Source organism: Cervus elaphus, chromosome 9 (assembly GCF_910594005.1).
Source record: "Cervus elaphus chromosome 9, mCerEla1.1, whole genome shotgun sequence".
Taxonomy (NCBI): domain Eukaryota; kingdom Metazoa; phylum Chordata; class Mammalia; order Artiodactyla; family Cervidae; genus Cervus; species Cervus elaphus.
The window spans coordinates 62,567,128-62,591,263 of record NC_057823.1 but is presented as its reverse complement, the minus strand read 5'-3'; the positions used below and the strand labels follow the sequence as shown (position 1 = coordinate 62,591,263).

At 53.9% G+C, this 24,136-nt stretch overlaps 2 protein-coding genes across 4 annotated transcripts in view; one reads left to right on the top strand and one right to left on the bottom strand.

The window, feature by feature from the left end:
* The window catches only part of CDX1 (caudal type homeobox 1), a 29,429-nt gene extending 28,208 nt beyond the window's left edge, over window positions 1–1,221 (bottom strand). The window contains exon 1 of the mRNA XM_043913279.1: window positions 1,217–1,221. The gene's annotated coding sequence lies outside the window, so the exon portion shown is untranslated. The remainder of the gene's footprint in view (window positions 1–1,216) is intronic.
* Window positions 1–24,136, top strand: part of PDGFRB (platelet derived growth factor receptor beta) — a 37,347-nt gene that overhangs the window by 957 nt on the left and 12,254 nt on the right. Inside the window, exons 2-11 of one of the 3 annotated variants that reach the window (XM_043913274.1) lie at window positions 4,455–4,517; window positions 14,926–14,971; window positions 16,069–16,392; window positions 16,918–17,184; window positions 17,896–18,023; window positions 18,139–18,310; window positions 18,898–19,090; window positions 19,782–19,897; window positions 21,232–21,355; window positions 21,790–22,001. In XM_043913274.1, coding sequence (XP_043769209.1) covers window positions 4,506–4,517; window positions 14,926–14,971; window positions 16,069–16,392; window positions 16,918–17,184; window positions 17,896–18,023; window positions 18,139–18,310; window positions 18,898–19,090; window positions 19,782–19,897; window positions 21,232–21,355; window positions 21,790–22,001 — 1,594 coding nt within the window. In that variant the 5' untranslated portion in view covers window positions 4,455–4,505. Of the gene's footprint in view, window positions 1–4,454; window positions 4,518–14,925; window positions 14,972–16,068; window positions 16,393–16,917; window positions 17,219–17,895; window positions 18,024–18,138; window positions 18,311–18,897; window positions 19,091–19,781; window positions 19,898–21,231; window positions 21,356–21,789; window positions 22,002–24,136 lie in introns of those variants that run through there. The other 2 variants (XM_043913275.1, XM_043913276.1) reach the window with 2 other exon arrangements.

The window sequence follows — 24,136 nt, the reverse complement described above, 5'->3', positions numbered from 1 at the left end:
CCAAACCCCCAGTGGCTGGGAAAGTGCGAAGGTGAGGGGGCAGAGGCAGGCCCGTCCTCATGCAGGCTGGGCTGGGGGCCTGGGATTCAGCCTGGGGGCCCGGGATTCAGCCTGGGGGCCCCTCTGTGAAGAAAGGGAGTTGGCTGTTGGGCCCTTTCCTCTGGTCAAAGGCAGCTTCTCAGGCCTTCTCATCTCCCGTTTTTTCCGCTCCATCCTAAAACATGTATCTGATCACCATCCCTTCCGTGAGTTTCCCCAGAAGATGGTACCTATGGGAAGCCCAAACTCCTAACAGCAGCTGCCACTCATTGACACATTGCATGCTAGGACCATTCAGGGTGTTTTCTATGCTGGATTTCATGTAGCGTTCACCAGCAAATCCGAAGGCAGGGACTGATTTTATACCAAATTTATGGGTGAGGAAACAGAGCCTCAGGGCAGCCACACAGCTGGTAGGTGGCAGAGCTCAGGAGATAGTAAGCTCCCTGCCCCATCACACCAGACTTGGGTTTTGTGTTCCTGCCAGTCAGATCCCAGGATTCCCAGAGGAATTTTCATGATCCTGCCTGTAGGCACGCCCTTCCTCACTACCTTCCCTATTCCTTTAAGGACCCTCCCTATTCTACCTCCTCCAGGCAGCCTTCCTTGGTTCCTCCAGTCTTCCAAGAGCTTGCCATGCCCATCATCCTGGAGCCTTGTTGCTTGACCCTCTGTTTGTGTTCTGTTTACATATCAGAGATTGTTTGGGTCCCAGGCTTCCCCGGCCTGTGTTCTGACCCCAGGGCCCATGGGAAGGCAGTGGGACTGAGCCAATGTGGTTGTAAAGGGGAGGAGGGACCTACTGAAGACTTTGTGTTTCCAAGGGTGAGCCCAGAACCCACGCCTCTTATCTTCTTTCCTTTCTTCCTTCCTTATCACCCTCTGGATGCCTGTCCAGAATCTTACATGGTCTTCCCGACATTTTTCTATATTAAGGGGGGAATGTTCCTGCCTCTGTGATCCCAAAGTACACAGAGGCCTCTAGTGAGGTCTTCTGAAGTCAGGCCATCTTCCCTTGCCTCCAAGCAGCAGGGCCTTGAATCCACAGCAGTTGGGAACATGCAGATTATGTTGGGTCACCATCCTGGAGTGCTAACTCTGTGCTGGGTACAGAGCCTGGAACCTCTCAGGCCTTATAATCCCCATCGCAGTTCTTTAGAATCAGTATTATGATTACCCCTGATTTGAAGACAAGGGAAACAAAGCTCAGAGAAGCTAAGTGACTTTCCCAGGGTCGCACAGTTGGTAGAGTTGGTATGTAGGCTGAGGTCTGCCTGAAACCAAAGACTTAACCTCCTTGCTCCCATGGAGGCTCTGGTAGGAGGGGAGAGTCTCCATCTTCCCGCAGAGCCTGCTCCTGGGTCCAGCACCTTCTCCAGCAGAAAGTTTAGCTCCCGGGTCCACGCGGCCCCGGCTTGGTCCTGAGTAAGGAGGGAGACCATCTGGTGAGCCCCCTCCCTTCAGTAGTGATCAGGCAGCCCTCCCTCCTCTGTGGGAAGAAGAGCTGAGACTTCTAATTGCCCACAGATGTGGGGCAGCGGAAAGCACCGTGGATTCAGAGTCAGGAGACCCAGAGCTGGTCCTGGCTCAACTCAAATCCTCTGTGTGGCCAACCTCAGGCCCCCATGTCCTCTTTCTTGCTGCGTCTGCATCTGGAAGGCAGTGGGCATGGTGGGTAAACAACACCAGTTTCGGGCATCCAATGATGCCCCCTTGCCTCTAGCTGTGTGACCCTGGGCCAGTGCTCTGCCTCTCTGGGCCACAGGTCCCTCCTCTGTGAGCAGTAGGGTGAGACGCAGGGTCGACAAAGTAATAATATAGATAAGGCACTTAGCGTGGTTCCTGCATCTCGTGCGGCTGGACCCAATGCCTAAGAGAGCCGACAGAGTGCCTCTGCTCTCCCCGCCTCCTGTACAGGACGACATGGCTGTGAGATTGGCCTGCACCTTGTGAAGGGCTGTAGCCGTGGAAGGGAAGGGACCTGGGCGTCATGGCTGTGCTGAAGACTCACGTCCATCCTCCAGGCACAGTCTGGCTCTGAGACCAGCTGCCTTCTGGGCTGAAGGAGGGAATTCTGGGCCTTTTGCTCAGGTTGGGCTATTGAACGGTGAGGAGGGAGAAAGGAATGAGAGGGCCCCAGGCACTCCTGAAACACCCCCATGCCCTATTTCTGGCAGATGGTTCAGAACCCGCAGACAGTGGACCCTTGGAAGGGGGAGATCTTCCCCCACTATTTTCCACACCTCCCCCCTCTGCCCATTGGCCATGTCTTCCCATCATCAGAGCTTGAAACACCTCAAATGGGAAGCCATGTGTGAGAGAGGACAGAACTGGGAGCAGCCTTCTCTGAGCACTTTAACTGTGCTTTTTACATCCATTACCATCAAGTCCACGGCTGTATTTCTCAGCACTTAGAACAGGCCTGGCATTCAGTGACTGCTTAATAAATATTTGCGGAACTAATTTAATCACCGCAAACTACCTCAAGGAGTGGACATAAACTCTCCATTTTATACATAAAGAAATGCCCAGAGAGGTTAAGAGGTTAAGTCAGTTGCTCTAAGTCCCACAGCTAGGATATGATGGAGTCGGGACTTAAACCTGGTGTTTTTGACTCCAGAGTCCATGACTGAGCGACTGGGTGGGGCCTGGGCTTCAGCCGTGGGGGCCCCCTCAGAGCTCTAGAGGTGGTCATCAGACCCCGGAACCTACCCTGTGTGACTGTGGGTGAGTCAGTCCCTCTCTGGGTCTCAGTTTTCCCATCCGTAAAATAAGGATTTTGAACGAGATGATCCCTGAGTTCCTTCCAGCCCTAAAACAATTCCAGGATTCCAAGCCACGCCAGCCCAGATTGGCAGCCACACAAGCCCTGTTGTGTACTCAGGGATCATGCATATTTAACTTCACAATGAAAGGGTTTTTTCTTACCCTTTTTCTGCACGTTACAGAAAGCGGTCAGGATCGATGACCACTAATGGAAAATGGTGCCCTATAATCAAGAGGAAGAACTTTCTGACAATCAGAGCAGCCTGGAAATGCACTCTATTTCTTGGGGGAGCTCTGAGGGTGTGTTTCCCCAGCACCCACAGGCCCATTTTTCTTGGATACTGAGGAAGGAGGGTCAGGAGGAGTGCCTGTGAAGGGTTGTGTGTGGATGCTGTGACGCTTTGCTGATTTTTGAACTTCATATGCTCTGATTTCAAGGCAAGGCTTTGGCCCGTGGTAGATGGACAAATGGTGGGGTCCAGAGGCAAGGGAATGAATACAGAGACCCACATCTAATGAGAAGAGTGTGGAATTCACATACTGTTGCTCCCAGTGTAGAAGCCAAACCCTAGCCCCTCCCAAGACTTCAGGCCCAGAACCCTCAGGCCAAAGAACTTCCTGAACCTCCAGGCCATGGCCCCAGGAACCCCCTTCCTAACCCCAGCCTAGTGCAGGAGGTTGAAAATCAAAGTGTATCGTTTTAGCTGCATTAGCACCCTCTCTTCTCCTTGCTTCAGTTCAGAGATCTTTAATTTCTAGGTGCGCAAAACCTTTCATCTGCCAGAGGTACCAGCTTCTCTGCCCTGTGATGGAAGGGGTTGTCACTTGGGAGGTGGGGGCAGCAGGGCCAGGGGGTCAGACAGCTCCTGAAGGTCAGAGATGAAAAGGACTATGGGGATCACTGTGTTCAACTTCCTTATTGTATACAGGGGAAACTGAGGTCCAGAGAAGAGGAGGGATGTGCCTCAGCTATAGCACTGAGCCCAGGACCCAGCCTGCTGGCCTGGACTTTCCTCTGTGCCAGCACATGTGTTGGATCCTCTCCACCCGTCTCTGTGGCCCAGGGCTAAGGCTCCAGCTCTCACTAGGTTGAGGCCATAGGGCAGAGTTTAGGCTAGAATGTAGCAATGCCACCCCAATGAGGGATGGGACCCGCTCTGGGTAGTCTTGTGGACCATGGAGCCTTTGATTACATCACTTCTTCATCCTGGCCATAATTTCCTTTTGTGTAAAACGAGGGGGCAAGGGGACAGTTCAGTGACCCCAAGGGTTACATCCTGCTCCATCCTTGGCCCCTGAGAGCTCCTGTCGGCTTTGTGTGGCTGTGTCTCATCTTATTGCTGTCCTGGTTACCTTCTGTCTTGGTAAGTGGGGCTATAAGGGCTGTGACACCCTCCTTTCCCTCCTCTTCTAGCTTCTCTGCTCCTGAGGCTGAGCCTAAGAGGTGGATAGTGGGAGGAGGTTCCAGAATCAGCCCCAGGGGGCAGGGCTCAGATTTACAAACCTGTCACTGAAGCCTTGGGCTTCTCCTAGCCCAGGGCTTTGGGCATGAAGGGAAAGGCTCAAGGGTGACTCAGTGGACTGTGGGCCATTCCAGTCTTACCTATATTTATGTTCTTATCATAATAATCTTATCATGTTCTTTTCAGGCCAGAGCCTTTCTGTTGAATGGATAGTAAAAGTGATAAGTACACGGAGAGATGGATAAACAGGTTGGTGGATGGGTGGATGGACAAATAGATGGCCTCTGCTTTAGTCCAGGGAGCAGGGATGACTTCATAAGCATTCAACATGTGCAGGCACAGAGGATTTCATGCTTAGAATGGCCTTGCCTTGAAATGCTTAATAGTTTTTTTTAACAAGGGTCCTGACATTTGCATTTTGCCCTCAGCCCATCAAATTATATAGTTGGTCCTGCCAAGGAATTCAGGCTGGGTTTGAGATGGCTTCATCCCCAGAGCTGGTGTCGCTGCCTCTACTGTCCCCGTCCTAATCTACACACTCCCACAAAATGCCGGGCCACTCCTGTCACTCCCCCTTGTGGAGGCCCTCCATCCCCATAAGTGCTTAGAGGTACACTGTTGTCACCCCAGGCAGCAGCCAGCCCCCCACCCTCACTGTCAATACCCTGACAAGTTGGCTTCCCAGTGCCTCCAGGGCAGAGCCCAAGTCCTTACCCATATCCCAATCTTTTCCCAAAGTGACCTCTGCCCTCCTTCTCTGCCCATCACCTGCCTCTTTGCTGACAAGCCCCAGTTTCCAGCCTCACAGTCCTTTCTTTGCCATCACCCGATGCCTCACGATCTCCCACTTCCTTAACTGCTCACACAGAGCTTCTGTGGAATAGCCTTCCCTGACATCATCCCCCAGAGAGCCCAACTCACAGCCTCTCCTCCCCCTCAAACCATCCTATAATCATAACAGTTACCATTGACTGAGCCTGTCATGTCAGGAGCCTTTCATCATCATCTCTAACCCTCACAGCAATGGAAAAGGGTGTCTCTTTTGTGGTTTTCCAGGAAAATGGGACTCAGGGAAGTTAAACTCCGAGAAGTCACGTGGTTACGAGGCAGTGGATTAAGTGGCGGTATTGCTGTTCCTGGCCTGGCCGAGCCCCTCCGCGTGCTTTCACTTCCCTGGGAGGCATCAGGCGCCACCCCCTGGCATCAGAGTCCCATATATCTGTTCAGCCCCCTCATCACTCCGAACCATCACCTCCCTAGATGAGAAGGGTCACCATCACCTATTATCCCAGTGTCCCAGCCCAGGGAGTCCTGAGTTATTACAGGGCAGCTGACGACCAGAGAGCTGACCTTCCACAGCCATTTGATCTCTCATGTTGAGTAAGCATCTATTGAGTACCTGTGTGCATGCTAAGTCACTTCAGTCATGTCCGACTCTTTGTGACCCAATGGACCATATCCCGCCAGGCTCCTGTGTCCATGGGATTCTCCAGGCAAGAATGCCAGAGTGGGTTGCCATGCCCTCTTCCAGGGGATCTTCAGGATCCAGGGATCAAACCCACATCTCTTATGTCTCCTGCATTGACAGGCGGGTCCTTTACCACTAGCGCCAGCTGGGAAACCCATATTGGGCACCTACTGTAAGCCTAATCCTATATGAGGAACTTGGAGATATCCCCCAGATTGTTGGGCTTTCTCTTTTGTGCAAAGTCGAACTAAGGGACTAAGACAAAGAGCAGGTTGGCAGACAGTGGACTGGGAGTCATTAGCCTTGGGTTCTGGTCCTGGAGGAGGAGACCCCACCTCCACCCAAGCTGAGCCTGCTGACACCTAGTAACAAACAGCAGCGACACTTCTTGGCTTTCTCACCACCCCGTTTCCCACACAGACCCCTTTGCTGACAAGCCTAGCCTAGCCTAGCTGGGTCTCAAGGCCAAGTGAGTGAATGAGTGAGTGACTTATTCTCCCGTGAGTGAATGAAGAAGAGTCACGTGGCCACTGACTTGGCCGAAGGCTGTGCGCCAGGCCCTGCTCTGTGCATTTTACTTGTATTAACTCATTTGAAGGCCTCGACAACTCAATGACGAGCCCGGACTTACAGAGGGGAAACCGGAGGCACAGGGAGGCTGAGTAACAGTGAGTGGGAGACTCAGGGTGAGCACCTGGAGGAAGAGGTGAGAGAACAGATGTGGGGAAAATAAGGGGACTAAAATGTGGGAGTTTTCTCCCCTCTGGCTCTGCTGCGCAGGAGGGCTATGAGGGGAATCTCAATGCTCTGTAATTGGCATCAGTTAATGGCAGGTTCTTGTTAGCTAGCTGCCCCGCCCGATGTGTGGACTCTGGGCTGCTGGGGGAAGGCCGCGTGCTGGTGGGTCAGTCCACACAGCCGAGGCCCGCCTGCCCCCTGCCCACTTGGCTCTGAGAACCCATTCTGTGTGCGGCCCCCACCCCAGCCGGGGGCTGATCCCGGGCTGGCAGCAGCCAGGGGAACAGAAGGTTTGCTTGTCTGCGCCTGCCGCACCCCCCTCCCCAGTCTGAGCCCGGGACCCCTCTCGGGGGCTCCTTTGGCTGCCAGGGCCTGGCGCTCTCTGTTGCCATGGCACCGGCCGGAGATGAGGCTCTGGGGGGCGGTGAGGGGCGGGGGTTGCAGGGAGGACAGCCGAAGGATGGTGGAGGCCTAGAACTCTGCAGCTGCAGGGGCCCCTGGGCCATCTGAACAATGGAAAGGGGGTGCTGGGGCCCCAGCAGGGGTAGGCCTGGACCCCAAGTGCAGCATAGCATTGCATCTAGCCCGACTGCCAGGATGCTCTGTCTGAGGCCTTTGGGACAGGCCTTGTGGCAGACCAGAGCCCTGCTGTCCTCAGCAAAGACTCCTCTCCTCAGTGTAGATGCTGACCCTCGGGTTCCACAGTGATGTCCCAGAAAGGTTCTGAGATCCCGTCTTGCTTAACTTCCAAATTTGTGGGTGAGCCGGGGTAGATCCCCTGCTCAGGACTCTGACCTCTGAGGACCTCGAATACCTGAGAGCTTGGCCCCGTTAGGGTGAACCCATGTGGGAGTGTTTCTCTGTGAACAGACCTGTTTCTGGGCAGAATACAGGCAGTCCTACACAGCGGTTAAGAATACATGTTTGGAGTCAGTCAGATGGGCCTGAGTTTGAATCCCAGCTGATCATTGGCTTTTATTAATTTGCTGTGTGACCTTGAGCAAGTTGCCATACCTCTCTGAGACTTAGTTTCTTCCTCTGTGAATAGGAATAATGATTGTACCCTCCTCACAGGATTGTTGTGAGGATGAACCCAAATTCCCAGGTCATGTCATTTAGCAGAGTGCTTGGCTCTGAATTAGTAAGGGCTTTTGTTTGTTTTCACATTGTGGAGCATCAGAAAAATGAACGAGAAGAAAGATGCCCTGCTTGTGGGAACAGGGGGGCATTGACAGTGGTGAATGGAAGCAGGAATAATGGGTTGAGGATATAAAGAGATAGATTGAGCACATGTAATAAAAGTTTTCAAATAGCCTGACCCCTGAGGAACCTGAGCTGTCCAAGAATGGAACAGGCCATGGTGAGGTGGTGAGATCCCTATCATGGGAGGTGTGCAGTTGGGAGGCTGGACAATCTCTTTGTTTGCAGAGAGCCTGGGGGAGATGTGAAATCGGAGGACTTACAGCCCATCTCACACCTAAGAAGATAGGTTTCTGTGAAAGATGATGTGACTGTCTGCCTCTTTGTTCTGCCAACTTCAGTTTCACCCAGCTAAGAGGGGAGAGGTTAGGAAATAGAGGGTGAACAACAAGCCCACTGACTCCTTTACTGAGCTCATACTCTGTGTCAGGCACTCAGAATCTGCCTCCTGCCTTAGAAAGGCTGTCACACGGGTGTTGAGCCTGTGTGCTCTGAGATGAGTCCACCCGGGATCCAGCACGGCTCCACCACTGGGAACTCTGTGACCTCGGGCAAAGGATTTGCACTCTCTCTGCCTTGTTCTCCTTATCTATAAAATGCAGAAGCAACACCGATGTCATGGATTGTTCTGAGACCATTCACATTAAGGGCTTGGGCCAGGCATTGGGTGATAAGAACTAAATCAGAATTAGCTATTCTTATTTTCAAGGTCTTCTAAGTCCTTTTTCCTTTTCAAAGGGGGCATTGAGGCCCAGCTGGGATCCAGAGGACTCTAGTCCAGGGATCCACTGGGCCTGGGCAGAGCCAGGCCACAATGGCCCAGGGGGTGGCCACGGGGACGAGCAGGGGGCCAGTGAGGCGCCGGAGGAGGCAGGAAGCGTTTGCTTGGCGGGCGGGTGGACAGGGGTATGTGGCGGGCCTCCCTCCCTCTCTGACCTCCTTCTCAGGCCGGTTCCCAGCCTGTGTGGGGACCCAGACCCCCTCCCCTGGGCCCCCAGTGGCCGTGAGGCACACACTGAGCGCTTTCCCACGAGCTGTTCCAAGTAACTAGGCCTGCTCCCCCTACCTCCAAGCGCCTGCTCTGCTACTCTGTGGCGGGTGAGGGGTGTGTGGCAGGAGACGGGGGCTCGGACTGGGAGGGATCAGTCCATGTTTTATCAGCCTGGCTCCGATCCAGACAGATGTTTCGTTTTATTTTGAACTTCCAGAAAAGAGGTCATTTCTTTCCATTGTGTCCCTAGGGAGGCCTCCTGGGGAGAGAAGAACAGAGTGAGTGACAAGAGCGTGGGGGCCTCGCTTGGGCCCCCAGGGAGCTGGAAGGACAGCATCCTGCCCCCTCTGTGGTGATGAGCTGTCTGTCAGCAGGGCAGGGCGTGAAGGTTCTTACAGGCTGGGCTAAGAAGCCAGCCTTTATGTAGGGTGGATGGAGAACCGTGGAGGCACCAGGGAAGGACATGGTTGGGTGGGGATTTCAGGAAGGTTCCTCTGGTCAGGGGGTGAGGACAGGCAGGAAGGCTCAGACTAAAGGCGATATGGGAGTGTGTGGTACCATGGGGTAGCCAGAGGCCACCAAACTCGTGCTGGAGGGGGTGGGTTAGGGCCATCAGAGTGATGTTGCATGGAACTGGCACTGTCCTTTCACCCCACGTGGACTTCCAGAACAGCTGGGTCCCATTGCAGGCCGCAACTTCACTGATTTCTGCTGCTTTGTTTGGAGGACCTCATAGATACCTGGAAAACAGGAAGGTCCTCTGGGTCTAGAAGCAGCATGGCAGAGAACTGGGCCTGGGTGACTGTGTGGCATCGCTGTGTGCCTCAGGTCAGGTTGCTCACCCTTTCTGGCCTCCACGTGATCCTGAGGTTTGTGGGGAGGTTCAGTGTGTAGGGTGGAATGCTGACCTTCAGCAGCAGAAGGGGCACTGGATTGAGGGAGGCAGGTGAGAGCTCCACAACCTCAGCCACTTTCTAGCTTTCTACCCCCTGCCCATAACTATCTCCCAACCCAACAGACCCTGCTCTCCTTCCTGGCTCCCAGGATGGGGTTCCATACCCATGCTTCAGGATCGCACCTACAGCTCAGCCCACTTGGGGTGAGCCCACAGAGCCACACCCTCTGCCATCACTCTCATACTCCCCCGACTGCTGACGGGAGGACTCAGGCTTTGGCTCCAGATCCCTCTTGCCCCCACACACTCCCGGGCCTGGAGCTGGCTGCCTTCTTTGAGCTGAGTCATGACATCCTGGCCCAGGGCCCCTCCCCAGCACCCCACCCCCACCCCAGCATTTCAACTCAGCACTACTACTTCCAGACCAGGGTCCTGAGAGTCACCCATGTCAGCCCCAGCAGTGTTCTCAGGACAGCCCTGCCCACCCCATGTACAGATGGAGAAACAGGCTCAGAGAGGGGCAGGACTGTAAAAGCAGGTGACAGAGCTGGACTAGCTGGACCCATATCCCCTCCTCTCAGCTGGGGATCTGCCCCTGAAGTTTGTGTCTGGGGCTGTGAAGTGTCCGTGGTGTGCAGGAGGGAGGACCAGACCACCAGGCAGGAGACTGGAGTCTGCATCCCACTTCTGACAGCAACTTAGCAAGTCGCCTCCTCTGAGTCTGTTTCTAATCCCTGTCTGGCTGGGACAAGGCCGGGAAAGTGATATAAAGGTCTATGTGTGGTGGGTGGGGGCAGTATCCTGTGGGGAGGGAGTGGATAGCAACTGTTGTTCAAATCCTGGGCCTTGAACCACCAGCCTCACATCAAAGCCAGGGCTGGAGGCAGGGGCTGCCCAGTCAGATAAACTACAGCACCCCATTGGCCCCCTGAACCTGGCCTGCTAGGTCAAAACCCTGACACTGGTCCCTGTCCTTCTCCAAGCCTCAGTTTTCCCATCTGCTCAGTGGTGCACAGGAAGAGGGTTGGATCAGATAGATGGTCCCTGAGGGCCTCAGAGCTCTGACATTCCAAGACTCTAACCCCATGACCCCAAGGCCAGGCCTCCCCCTCCCTCTGGCATCTTGTTTATTCAGAGCATCCCTGGCCCGAGACTGAGGGCCTCAAGCACCCCTCCTCTGTGAAGCAGGGCTTCCTCCCATCCCCATCTCACTGCTATTTCTGCCCAGCCTGATCCTTGCCTCCAGACTGAGTGTCCCCCTGTTCCCTCAGGTACCCACATCCCCTCCAAATCCTAAAACCAGCTCAGGGCCAGCTCCCACTCCTGTTCTGCCTCATTCTCATCTCAGAAAAAGATATTGTGCCTCTAGGACAGACACGTTCCTGCCCCCTAAGTACTCCAAGCCAGAAATAGGAGTGGGGCTCATTTAGGATACCTCTTTCTCCAGCCCCTCTACGTCCAGTCACCACATCCTGTCATTCTGGGCTGGATAAATCTCAGTCCTGTCCGTTTCCATCAGTCCCCGCTGACGTTGGAACAGCCAAACCCAGTAAACACAGTAGTGCTGGCAGAGACATCTGCCTTGGCTCAATCTCTGCTCTCTGCTCTTAGGCAAGTAAATAAGCACTCCCTGCCTCAGTTTCCCCATCTAAAACAGGGTGATCCTTGTATCTGTCTACCTCATAGTGTTGTCTGAGGAGCAAGTGAGCCAGTCTATGTCAAGTGCTCAGGGTAGTACCTGGCACAGTAAGGGCACAGTACACGTTGACTTTGTGGCTTGTCTGTGCCCACATGTGCATGTGTGTTCCGGTGAGTTTGGGGTCCCATGGGCATATGCTCTATGCATGTTGCATGTGCGTAGCTTCGCTTGTGCTAAGTACATGTGTGATTTAACCTGCATGTGTGTGTGCACCTCACATGGGCATGTGGGAGAGCACCGAGGTGGTGATCCAGGCGCGGTGGAGCTGCATGCTCCATGCATGTGTGGGCGTGCACGTCTGGTGCTGGCGTGCGGGCTGGGCACACACAGGGCCCGCCGCACACGGGTGTGTTTCAGAGCAGTGTGTGAGCGAGCGCGTAGGCAGGAGCCTGTGCTGTGTGTGCACGTGCTCTCCGTGTGTGAGCCTCCCCCACTGGCAGCCGTGCAGGCCCCCCTCCCCAGCCTGCCTGTGTCGTGGGAGCCTTGGGACCCTGAGGGAGGGAAGCTGCTGCTAGCGGATGTGGCCAAGATGGACTGGATTTATTTAGATTAAGGCGGTGGGAAAGGAGTGGAGGCTTGTATGAGCAAGGCTGAGGCTCTGAGGAGGAATACTCAAGCACACTTGTTCCTCTGGACTTGAGGTCTTACCCTGGATTGAGGGGGTACCTCTGACTCACTGTGAGGAGCTGGGCAATTATCCCATCTGTGGATCTCTGTACCCCCAACCTAGCCAAAATAGGAAGAATCACGAGAACGTCCCACACAGCACTCGCCTCACAAACAAAGGGGAGATCCCTGAGGATCCCCTTCCTCTCTGTGCTCCAAGGGCCTTCTGAGGCAGGAGAGTGTGGTAGGAAGGGGATTCCTCCTCCCTATGACACCCACTTTGTCCCAGGTGGCTCCTCCCTGGAATGCAGTCCTGCCCCTGAAGAAGAGAAGTGGTTACAGGCAAGCTCTCTTCCCCTATATCAGCCACCTGGGCCTTTCTAGGGTTGGCTGGAAACAAACACCCCCTGGGAAGCACAGAAGTCTATAGGTAATCGGTGGACCACTGGAGGGGTCAAGGAGTCATCCAAGATGGCCCAGAAGGTGGGGTCCCAGTCCCCAGTCTGGTTCTTTCCAATCCACCAGCTTGTTGCCCATGCCACTCTTCCCCTGTCACCTCCACAGGGCCATATTACCTGTTTATTTGTCTGGAAGTCACCTGAAAAACAGAAGCCCAGAGAGGGAAAGAATTTGTCAAAGTATACACAGCAAATCTGGGACCAAATGGTTAGGGAATTGAATCCATGGAATGAAAATGGGTTATGGATGCTCATTTTGCTCCAGCCTCAGGAATGTCGCCTTTCCTCTCATCAACAACCCCATGTCCCCAGGCCACCCCAGCAGGAATAATAGTAACTAGAACCTTCTCTCTGGCAGTGTTAGAGCAAGGCTGGCTCTCTGAGGTGATCCATCCAAACGTCTCCCTGTATGGAAGGGGAAACTGACTCCCGGAGAGGGCTGGAGACTCAGTCTCATGGTGGGTCTGAAGCCCCATGTGAAATGCCCATTTCATGGAGGGAGAAGCCAGTTCAAGGTCCGTGGTTATCTGTACTCTCCCTAAGGTGTCTCCCCTCTCCCTGAGCTCCTTTGCCCAACCCATCCTCTCCCTGCAGCCTGATTCTGCCTTTTTGATGTGACTGGGCCATGACTCTGTCTGTAGGTCTCTGATGCCTGTTCAAGAAGGCCCCTCCCAGCTCAGAGCCTCAGGGACTCAAATCCCCCTGAGCTGCAGGCCTAGCAGAGAGGAGCCAGGATTGGGAGCTGCTCACCCAGGGGCCTAGCCCACAGCCTTCCAGAGCCAGGCCAGTCCTAGTTGTCATGACCTCCCATCTCCAGGCCAGCCGACCAAATTCCTCCTTTAGAATAATAAACAGTGTGGCCAGCCAGGGAGGTGGGGAAGGGACGGGCAAGGAGGCTGAAATGACCCCTTCCCCCAGCCTCCACTGCTAATGATTTTCTTTGGCTGAGATCTCTAGCAGGAAGGGGGGGATCCAGAGAGGCACCCACTAAGGGGCAGATAGGCCTCTGTGGGGGCTGCTGTCTCCACTGTGGCGCTGCTTCATCCTGCCGGAAGCGGTCTGGCAACCAGCTGGAGGGCTGCAGCAGGAGGGGTGGGCGGGGGGCACTGGGGATGTGGCCTAAAAGCATTTGGGAGAGGGGAGGGGGCCCTCAGGCAGGCTGGTCTGAAGGGACTAGGAGAAAGAGGAACAGGAGAGCAAATTTATTCAGGGAGTTCTTAGGGTGCTGAGCAGAGAGCTGAGGCCAGCGGTCCCCAGTCCAGGGCCCTTGCCTGTGTTCCATGATGAATGTGTAAACACAGCCCTGCAAGTGAGCCACTTGCCATCGTCCTTTTTTTTGAGAGCTGGAGACGGAGGCCACTGAAATGTGATGGTGCGGGAGGTAGCCCTGCTGGGGCTCAATCTCAGCTCCTAGCCCTGTATTGCAAACTAAAAGGGATGAGACGAGGGTGGAGTGGGCGCAATCTGGCATGGGCTTAGGAGCCAGGCCAGGCTGGGCAGCCACTCAGGGAAGGCAGCAGGTCTTCTGGTCTCCTTGCCACCTGGTCTATCCCACATTTCTGGCCTTAGGACCCCCACCTACTTCTGGCCTCCTTCCTGTTGATACTGCAGTCAGAACTTTGCAAACCTGGTTATGGTTGGTTATTTTGGACCCTCGGATGGGGCTGCCAAGGGCAGGGAGATGGTGAAGACCCATGTAGTTTGACCTGCCTCCCTTTGTGTCCCTGCTTCTCTTTCTGCCTCCATCACTGGGTGATTCCAGTCTGTATCTCTGAGTCTTTGTCTTTCTACCCGTTTCGTTCCAGTCACTTTTGTCTCCCTCCAGAAGAAGCTCTGCCATGTAACCTTAGGCAAACTTCTTCCCCTCTCAGAGCCTCAGTCTCCCCATCTGGACACTGAAAGTGTGGGCGAGGGGGCTTGGATTCAGTAGTTTGCAAGGATGCCTTGCTGTGTGGTGAGGCCTCCCCTGGGTCCAGCCCCTGGCCCCTCCCCCTGGGCCTCCCCGTGCAGCTTGGAGCTGAGTTAAGGGGGCCAGGCATGGGGGTGCCCCCCCACATTCCACAGCCCCACTCCCCCGCTTCCCTTCCCAGAGCCGCCTCCACTTCCTGTTGTGCTTGTGGAACTGTGGGAGTTCTCTGGGTTCTGGCTTACCCCCTCCCTCTCCCTCAGGCCTTTCATCACACTTTCCTAAATATTTGTCCTGGCAGATAAGAGCCTGGTATTGGAACTGTCACCCAGAGGACAGGCTGTTAGAGCCGGTGGGCCCCTGAACAGCATCCAGGCCAAGACCCCACCCCCACCGTACGTGCAGAGGAACTAAGACACAAGGAGAAGCGGGGGGTTCAGTCAAGGTCATCGGAGAAGAAGAGGCAGAGCCAAAGCAGGGTCCAGGCACCCCGAGACTTGGCCCAGTTCAGGGGAAAGAGCCCCTTGGGCATGAGTGCCCTCTTGGTGTGGAGTATGGGTAGCCTTTGACTTTAGCCTAATGGATCCAGGGGCTGGGTGGCTCAAGCCGGGGCTTACTCTACAGGACCCAGGGCAAAGACGGGCTGTGGCACTGCCTCTGGCTACTCTGGGCCCTGACTCCTGTTTAACTTTGCAGGATACCATGCGGATTCCAAGCATCATGCGAGCTGTTGTCCTCAAAGGTAGGTAGCCTTGGGCAGGGATAGAGGGCCCTGGGGAGCCTCCAGGTAGGACCCTGGAGCTGGCAGGGTGGCTCATGCTAGCACTAGGGCCTGGGAGCCCAGGGGCGCTGCTCTGCTTTTGAGCTTCAGTTCCCTGCCTTTCTAGTGGGTCTCAGTGGAGGCCTCCTTTCACTGTCCACCCCTCAGCTCAGAAGCCTCAGTGGACCTGTGCCTGTCCAGAGCCATCAGCTCAAATCCTTGGCTTGGCCCTCCATAGCCCATGTCCCCTCACCAACTGTCCCCACCCTCTTTCCTAACAGTCACCCTGGTCTCCCATCTCTTATCAGCACTTAATGGTATCAGTCTGGCATGTCTGGTTCCGGTGAGGGACCCCTCCTATTCATGGACCCCTCATTGGCTGTGAGCTCCCAAGTCTGGGTGAGCTTTTTCAAGCAATCAATGCTGACCAGGCAATCAGTGACCAGCCAAAGGTTCACCCAAGGATATCTGACCCACTGGCTGAGCACCCACCCATCTAAACGGGTGCTTGTTTTCACCTCCAGGGTTTTCAGCTGCTGAGGCTGGGTGCAAGGCCTACAGCATCCTTCCACAGGGCATCAGCAGGCAGAGGGAAAACCAATCACTAGACATCCCCAGCACCTTCAGCCTCCAGGGGCCTCAGTCTCTTTTCTGACCTGATCTGCCCCACTCTGGACTATGTTGGCCACCACCTCCCCAAGCAGGGCCATCTCTGGGCTTTGGGCACAACCTGGGCAGCTGGGGCAACTGCAGGGAAGAGGCTCAGAAAGTGACCTGGGAAGTAATGCAGGAACTGGGGGCCTGGGAATTGCTTCCCAAGGATTTCCTGATGCCTTTGAGAGAACATGCCTGCAGCCTGAATGCCGCACTGCAGAAGGACTGCAAGGCTGGGGGTCTCTAGGCACTGAGAGCAGGAGGCCAGGAGTCCCTGGGGACTAGACCCTGGGCAAGCAGGGCTCAGAGCCATGGGTTCCAGTCTCTGTTTTCTGTGGATTAGGGAGGTGTGTTCCTCAGGGTCAGCTGTGGAAAGAGGTACTATTGCTCTTGTGCCCTGACGTCTGATGCCTCCTCTCCCAAAGGCCAGGTGCTATTGCTGCCCCTGCTGTTTCTGCTGGGACCACGGGCCTTCTGGGGCCTGGTCATCATACCCCCGGGGCCAGAACTTGTCCTCAACCTCTCCAGCACCTTTGTTCTGACCTGCTTGGGCCCAGCTCCAGTGGTGTGGGAACGGATGTCCCAGAAACCCCCACAGGAAATGACCAAGACCCAAGACGGCACATTCTCCAGCGTGCTGACACTGGTCAACGTCACTGGACTAGACACAGGAGAATACTTCTGTGGCTACAAAGGCTCCCATGGGCTGGAGGCCAGTGAGCGAAAACGGCTCTACATCTTTGTGCCAGGTGAGGACCCCTGGCCTATGTGCTACACCTCTACTGCTCTTCTTAGCTGCAGGCATCTGGGGGAAGCTCAGAGGGCGCTTTACTGATATGGTGAAACATAGCCATCTCAGAAATGCAGATGAATCAGAGAATCCAGCCTGGCTCGGTCCAGGAGTATGTCCACTCCCACCCCTGGGTCTGGATATTTGTCTGCTGTCTGCCAGTCCATCCCATTCCTGGTTCCCAAGAACGCTGCATTCTCAGCTGGTTCCAATATGTACCCCCTTGGCCTCCACATCCCATCTTCCCCATTTTCCAAGCTCAGGTACCAGCTGTCCTTCAGCTTGTGACTTATCTTGTTTCTCAGGCTGATGCTGTCCATATCAAATGCTAAAGCTAGAAGGGACCTCTGAGAGCATGCTTCTTCTGTAGAAAGTAGACTGAGGGGCAGAGAGGGAAGAGACTTGTTCAAGGTGATAGAGCAAATCAGGGAAGAGCCAGAAACCCAGCTCCTCTGACTCACATTCTTGGCTCTGCCCCTGGCAGATCCTTCTGTGGGCTTCCTCCCTGTCGACCCTGAGGAGCTATTCATCTTTCTCACGGAAATAACTGAGACCACAATTCCATGTCGAGTGACGGATCCGAGGCTGGTGGTGATGCTGCATGAGAAGAAGGTGGATGTCCCCCTGCCCATAGCCTATGACCCTCAACGTGGCTTCTCTGGTACCTTTGAGGACAAGACCTACATCTGCAAAACCACCATTGGGGACAGGGAAGTGGATTCCGACGCCTACCATGTCTACAGCCTCCAGGGTGAGCCCCCTTTCTTGCCTGGTGCTCAGCCGAGGCAAGTATAACTGTCCACAGAGGGACTAACCTTTTCAGATTATCAAGTGTGCAATTCCATTTTCACTGGATTCTCACTACAGCTATGGAAGGCAGGTGTGTTGCCCTATTTTACAGATGAGAAAACTGAGGCTCAGAAAGAGGATGAAGTATGCCAAAGGTCATGGGAAGCATTAGTGGTGGAACTGGGCTGTATATACTGTGGTAGGCAAAGGCACAGGCTTTCAACCAGTGGGATTTGAATCCCACTGCCACTTCCCATCTGAGTGACTCTGCACAAGGCAAATAATCTCTCAGAGTCTGCTTCTTCCTCTGTAAAGTAGGTTTAATACAGACCATTTATCTAGGGGGATTATTGTGAAGATTAAAAAAAAGATGGAGAGTAGCTGGTTGTGCTCAGTAAGTTTCTTTTGTACTTAGGTACTCAGAGAGTACTTTGATTTCAAAACATTCTAGAATGCCAGTTTCATGAGGATAGGAATTTTGCCTGTTGTATTTCCTGCTAAAGCCCTAATGCCTAGAATAGGACTTGGCATATGGTAGGTATTTAATAAATATTTGTCGAAAGAATGAATCTTCCACACACCAGTCATGCCCTCCCTCTGTGGACCCTGACCCCATCCCTAAGCTGATGTTGGTGGTGACTTCCTCAGCCCTAAGCCAGTCTCTTTCCACCAGTGTCATCCATCAATGTCTCAGTGAATGCAGTGCAGACTGTGGTCCGCCAAGGGGAGAATATCACCATCATGTGCATTGTGACCGGGAATGAGGTGGTCAACTTCGAGTGGACATACCCACGCATGGAGGTAATGCCAGGCCACAGGTTAGAGGAAGGGTCAGGCAGGGATGGATATTTCAACTTATAGCCTGACTTCCTGGACCTTTTCTGATGTGGGGGGCTTGCCCCAACTGTCCCTACAGAGTGGACGCCTGGTGGAGCCAGTGACTGACTTCCTCTTTGAAATGCCCCACATACGTTCTATCCTGCACATCCCCAGTGCTGAACTGGGAGACTCAGGGACCTACATCTGCAATGTGTCAGAAAGTGTGAGCGACCATCGTGATGAAAAGGCTATCAATGTCACCGTGGTTGGTGAGTGCCTTGAGCTTAGCCCCAGCCTTCATTCTGAACTGGACCCAGACCTTATCACAGCCCTGGGGTACTGTCAGCCATGTTCTAATCCAGCTCAAGCCTCAGTGCCAACCAAAGCCCCATTTTCAGGATCAACCCAACCAAAGCACAGTATCAGCTCCAAGTCCAGTCCTAATCCCAACCTAGACTTCCCAGCTAGCCAGAACCCTAGCCTCAACCCGATTTCTAAATCCCTACTGCCATTCCAGGCCCAGGCCGCCCCATCCCCAAATTGAAGCAGGCTGTAACTCATCTCAGCCACAATCATCAGACAGAACACACCTAGAGAGCACTGCAACTCTAGTCCCAACCTTGAACCCTGCCCCCAAACCAATATCAGACTCAAATTTGGTTCCTGCTCCAGTCCACCCAAGTCCCAACCTGAACCCCGAAGCTCAGGTTCAGTTCCTAAAGCCTGAAGCCCCGCCTCCAGGACGCTGGGCTCCTTCGGTGTACAGCTGATGCCCCGCCCCAGGAGCCCCGCCCCCAGGAGGTGCTGCCCCATTGGCTCAGGGCACAGCCCCACCTCCGACGGCTGCCCCTTGCAGAGAACGGCTATGTGCGGCTGCTGGGGGAGCTGGACCCTGTACAGTTCGCCGAGCTCCACCGCAGCCGGACACTGCAGGTGGTGTTCGAGGCCTACCCGCCACCCACCGTCATGTGGTTCAAGGACAACCGAACCTTGGGTGACTCCAGCGCCGGCGAGATCGCGCTGTCCACGCGCAATGTGTCTGAGACTCGGTGAGCAGCCTCCCGTCCACTCTATTATAGTTATTGTTCTCTGCAGCCGCCAGGCAGCCCACAGCCTTAAGACCTATCGAGGCCCATCTTTCCTGAGAGCCTACTCTGTGACAGGCACCCTGCCAGGCCACTGTGCCAGGCACTGGGGACACTGCCTGAATAGAGACAGACAGCCCCATCCTTCCTAGAGCTTCCTCTCTAGAGGGGAAAACAGATGCTGGTCATATGACCACCCAGATGTTTAGTTGTCCTTGTGATGGGTGGGGCCAGCAGGAAGCAGCCCTGGAGGAAAAGAGGATGACTAGGGAAGAGGGTGCCAGGCAGGCCAACTGCCACCTATGCAAGAATGTGGCCCTGAGGCTGGAGATTAGCAGGCCGACCTGAGGTGCTGTATGTTAGAATAAGGCAGTGTCAGGCCTTTCTGAAAGGGATGAAATGTGGAGGAACAGAGATGGTGCTTCCCCTCCACCATGCCCTCCACCCCAATCCTTCTAACCCTCCCTCTTGGCTCACTGGAGCTGCCTATGGGTGGAGACCCAAAAGTCCTGGCACTGCTACTGACACCCATGTGACCTTGGCAATCCCCTTCTATTCCCTAGGCCTTGTTTTTCTTATCTTTACAAGAAAGGTGGGGGCTGTAAGAGTTCTTCCAGCTCTGACAGCTGGTCCCCTGGCCTGTCCTCCTCCTCAGGTATGTGTCAGAGCTGACACTGGTGCGGGTAAAGGTGGCTGAGGCTGGCTACTACACCATGCGGGCCTTCCATGAGGATGCTGAAGCCCAGATCTCCTTCCAGCTGCAGGTCAATGGTGAGGAACCTTCCACCCTGCTATCCTTCCCCTGACCCTCCCATCTCTGTTCTCTCTCTATTCCTACACTGGCCATCCACCCAGAGGAGGAGCAGAAGAGGGAGTCCAGGACTCAAAGGGCTGGATTCTAGACAAGGCTCCAACACTGACCACTGCTGTATGCACATCCCCTCTTTGCACCTCAGTTTCCCCAGCTTTTAAAGAAAGTCATTGCACTAGACTGGTATTTGCAAAACCTCAGGCATTCATGAGCCAGTGCCATGATTTTTCCTTCTCACACACCACTTACACTATACTACTAATTAGATATTTATTGAGCAGCTACACTATGCCAGTCCATTCAAGGTTCTTGAGGCCCTGCCATGGTAGAGCTTGAATCTTAGTGGGAGGAAGAAAAACATTCAGTGGGGGAAAAAACAGCAAGCCAGGTACAAGGTTAGAAGGTAACAACTGCTGTGAAAGAAAACAATAAAAGCTAGGTAAGGAGGACAGAGACTCCTGTGGACTGGGGAGTGAGGAGAGCTACAATTTCAATAGCATGATCAGGACTGACTGCATGGAGATGACATTTGTGTGAAGACTTGGAGAAGGTGAGGGCATTAGCCAATTAGGGAAAGGGCACACCACGCAGTACGAAGGCAACATTGAAAGACTTGTGTGGCCAGAACAGAGTGAGAGATAAACGGTGCAGATGAGGTCAGAGATGACCTTGAACAGTGGGAGATGAGGTCAGAGCTGAGATGGGCAGTTGGGGGCCCATGGGAGGATAGATAGTCTAGGCCCTCATGGGCCTTGTATGGACTTTGGCTTTTACGCTGACTGAAATGAAAAGCCACTGCAGGGTTTTGAGCAGAGAAATGAGACAATAATGACTTAATGTTTTGTGGACTGACTTCCTAAAAATAAATTTATTTTGACTGAAAATTGAACCTCTCCATTGTAGATGGAAAATCAGCATCACATGTCATAAATATAAAGCAACCACTAAAATAAACTCTGAGAAAACAAAAAAATGCTATTAAATCCTGGCTCCATGTTCTTGCTGATCCAGGACTCTGATCCGAGGCTTGCCCTCTCTTTGTTAAAGGGAAGATTAGAAAATCTTAGGTGTTAGAGACAGACTAGCTCCCTACAGGCATTCCCTTTGAAGTACCCAGAAGGGGAATCTGTCCGTTTTCACACGGCGATTCCTTGTATTTAGTGCTCACCTGCAGTCTGCAGTTCCCCTCCCCCTCCCCCAAAGGAGACTGTGGCCCAGGTCTTCCTTGAGGGCCTTGCTCACTGACTGTCAGTTCTGACCTCTCCGCCTCTCTGCCTGCTCCCTTTTCATGCAGTGCCTGTGCGTGTGCTGGAGCTGAGCGAGAGTCACCCTGCCAATGGGGAGCAGACAGTTCGTTGTCGCGGCCGCGGCATGCCCCAGCCACACCTCACCTGGTCTACCTGCAGTGACCTCAAAAGGTGAGCAGACCCTCAAGCCTCAGTTTACCAGGGTACCCACAGCTAACTAGATGGACTCAGTGAAAGTCATCTAGTCCGGAACCTTCCTCCGGGAACACTGTTCCAGGCTAGAGCCATAGTCTAGAAGACGTGGCTTCTTGGACATGCTCTGCATGATTTAAACTGTCGCTTTTTCTTACCTCGACCCTGAGGGTCAAACGAAGGGAGTGGATTTTGCAATCCAGGGTTCCCAATTCTAGGGTAGGAGCGCCCCTGCTGGTCAGTCGAGAGATCACAGGAGGAACCCACTAAGGAGCAGGCAGTGGGTAAAAGAAACTGGACAGGCCCGGCTTCCTTCCACCACCACACAGTGGCGCTGCCTGCTTATGGCCTCAGTTTTCCCGCCCGTGTAGGGTGGGAAGGGACTGGAAGTCGACCTGGCCGGTTCTCTGCAGGTGTCCGCGGGAGCTGCCGCCCACGCCGCTGGGGAACAGCTCCGAGGAGGAGAGCCAGCTAGAGACGAATGTGACATACTGGGCGGAGGAGCAGGAGTTCGAGGTGGTGAGCACACTGCGCCTGCGCCATGTGGATCAGCCGCTGTCCGTGCGCTGCACGCTGCACAACCTGCTGGGCTACGACGTGCAGGAGGTCACCGTGGTGCCGCACTGTGAGTCCTCCATCCTCTGTGGCCCCTTGACAACCCCTCACCCCCGCCTCCACCCTGCTATACTTGGATCTGTGTCTGTATGCCCATGGCGGGCCAGAGCTGGCGGAGCCAGGGCACTCAGGAGCGCTGCAAGTCTATGTTCCTATGTGCTTACACAACAGCACAATATTGGCGCATGTGTGTGTCCACGAGCGTATGTGTGTAAACCATGACTATGAACAACTCTATCTCCTTATGTATGTACTTTGTATATATGTGTGCTTGAGCCTGCCTGATCCTTGGACATTGGTTTAAACCCTCCAAGTGTAGATTTGTAAAGCAGGCAGTGAAGAATGTCTGATCCCCACATACATGCATAAAGCTTGAGCATGTGTCTGTAAGCATGTACACAAGCATATTTGTGGATGTAAACCTAGTAAGTATAGGTTTGTAAACCACATACACGAGCATCCTAATCTCTGGGCAGATATGTAAACTCACAAGTGTATGTCTGTAGGTGTGTATATGTGGTACACAATCCCCATATAAGTGTGCAAACAGTGCATGTAAAACCCCTGTGCAGCATGCACACTGGCATAGTGCATGTCTGTAAGCATGGAGATGCAGCACACCTTTCAGTAAAAGTGGGCAACCCAATCCCCCTACATATATGCTTGCTGTGCCATGCATATCTGGTAGCAGACACACATCCGTGCATAATTCTCACCAATATGAACAGTGCCTATGTTCACCGTAGGGCACCCTATGGTGCCCCTATGCTTTTGCTACCTGGCAGTCCCAGTGCATACATGGACCTGTATGCATAAACTTCATTTATGCACCTGTTTCCTCATTCAGTAAATAGTCACAGGATCTCAGCTTCTCTCTGGAGAAAGCCCAGCCCTGCCTGTCCTCCTAGTGCCCATGGCCCAGAAAGGACACAGACAAGGAACTAGGCTACCTCACTGTGAGGGTCAGCTTCTGGGGGGAAAGCCTAGAGGAAGAAGGAGCTCCATCCCCATCTATGGGATTCAGAAAAGTATCCTGGTGAAATGAAGCTTTAGGCCAATACCTGAAAGATAACTAGGAGTTAGCCTAGTGAGGAATGGTGCTCCAGTCAGAGAGAACAGCCTGTGTAAAAGCTCAGAGGCAAAGTGAATTCAGAGCAATTAAAGGAAATCAGCATGGTTGGAGAACAGAGTATGTATGTATTTAGGGGTTGGGAGAGGAGGTAAAGCGGAGGGGACTACAGGAGAAGCCAGAAGCCAGTGTGAGCAGAGCTATGAAGCTTGTACAAGGTGTTTTAGACACACTTATACTGGCACTTAGGTAGGTCTTTGGGCTTGTATAAGCAGATATTTCTTTACATGGACCTGCCTTCCCCTGCCCTGTGGTGGCATGGGTGGAGGTTTTAATGCCTTATCTCATCCACACTCCCACACATGCGTTCATATTCCTGAGCAAGTGGGCACCTACTGACCAACTCTGAGCAAGGCAGAAGTAAAGCTTTTGTGTGCCATCTGAGGGGGAAGCCATATACCACCCCACAGGGAACTGTCATGGCTGGGTTAAGTCCCCTCTTTTTGCTCAGAGATAGCTCCCTAGAAGATGTAGGCTCCCTAGAGCTCTCTAGGGAGCAGAATAGGGCCTGTGGGGGACAGGGGAGGAGGGAGGGAGTTCCCAAGGAACATCATGGGAGGCCAGAGGGGCAGGACAGGGTTGATGAGGGTCTGGCTGAATGTGGAGGGAGTGGGAAGAAGTGGGTATGTGCAGCAAAGAGGCTGAGGCTTTGAGAGTAGAGGAGACTCAGGGTTTGGGGACCCAGAGTTGGCCCTGTTTGGTTACCCCTGTTTCCTGGCCCCTGCCTCAATCTGCTTGACTGTTGCCATCACCGTGGGGGAGGAAACAGGCTCCTTTCTGGAGTCTGTATGCCTCAGGCTGTGGGAGTTCGGTTATTGTATCCATTGGCCTCCATCCTAGCTGTGACAAGCCCCCATGAGGGCATAGATTCAGAGGAGAGGTAAACCACAGCCCTGCTCTCAGGAGCTTGTATTCAATCTGGACCTGTGGCAGACAGGCCAGACTGACCCTGGAAAGGGCTGAGGGGATATGGACGCCAGTGGTGATCCAGGGGGAGTTACTGTGGGATATTTAGG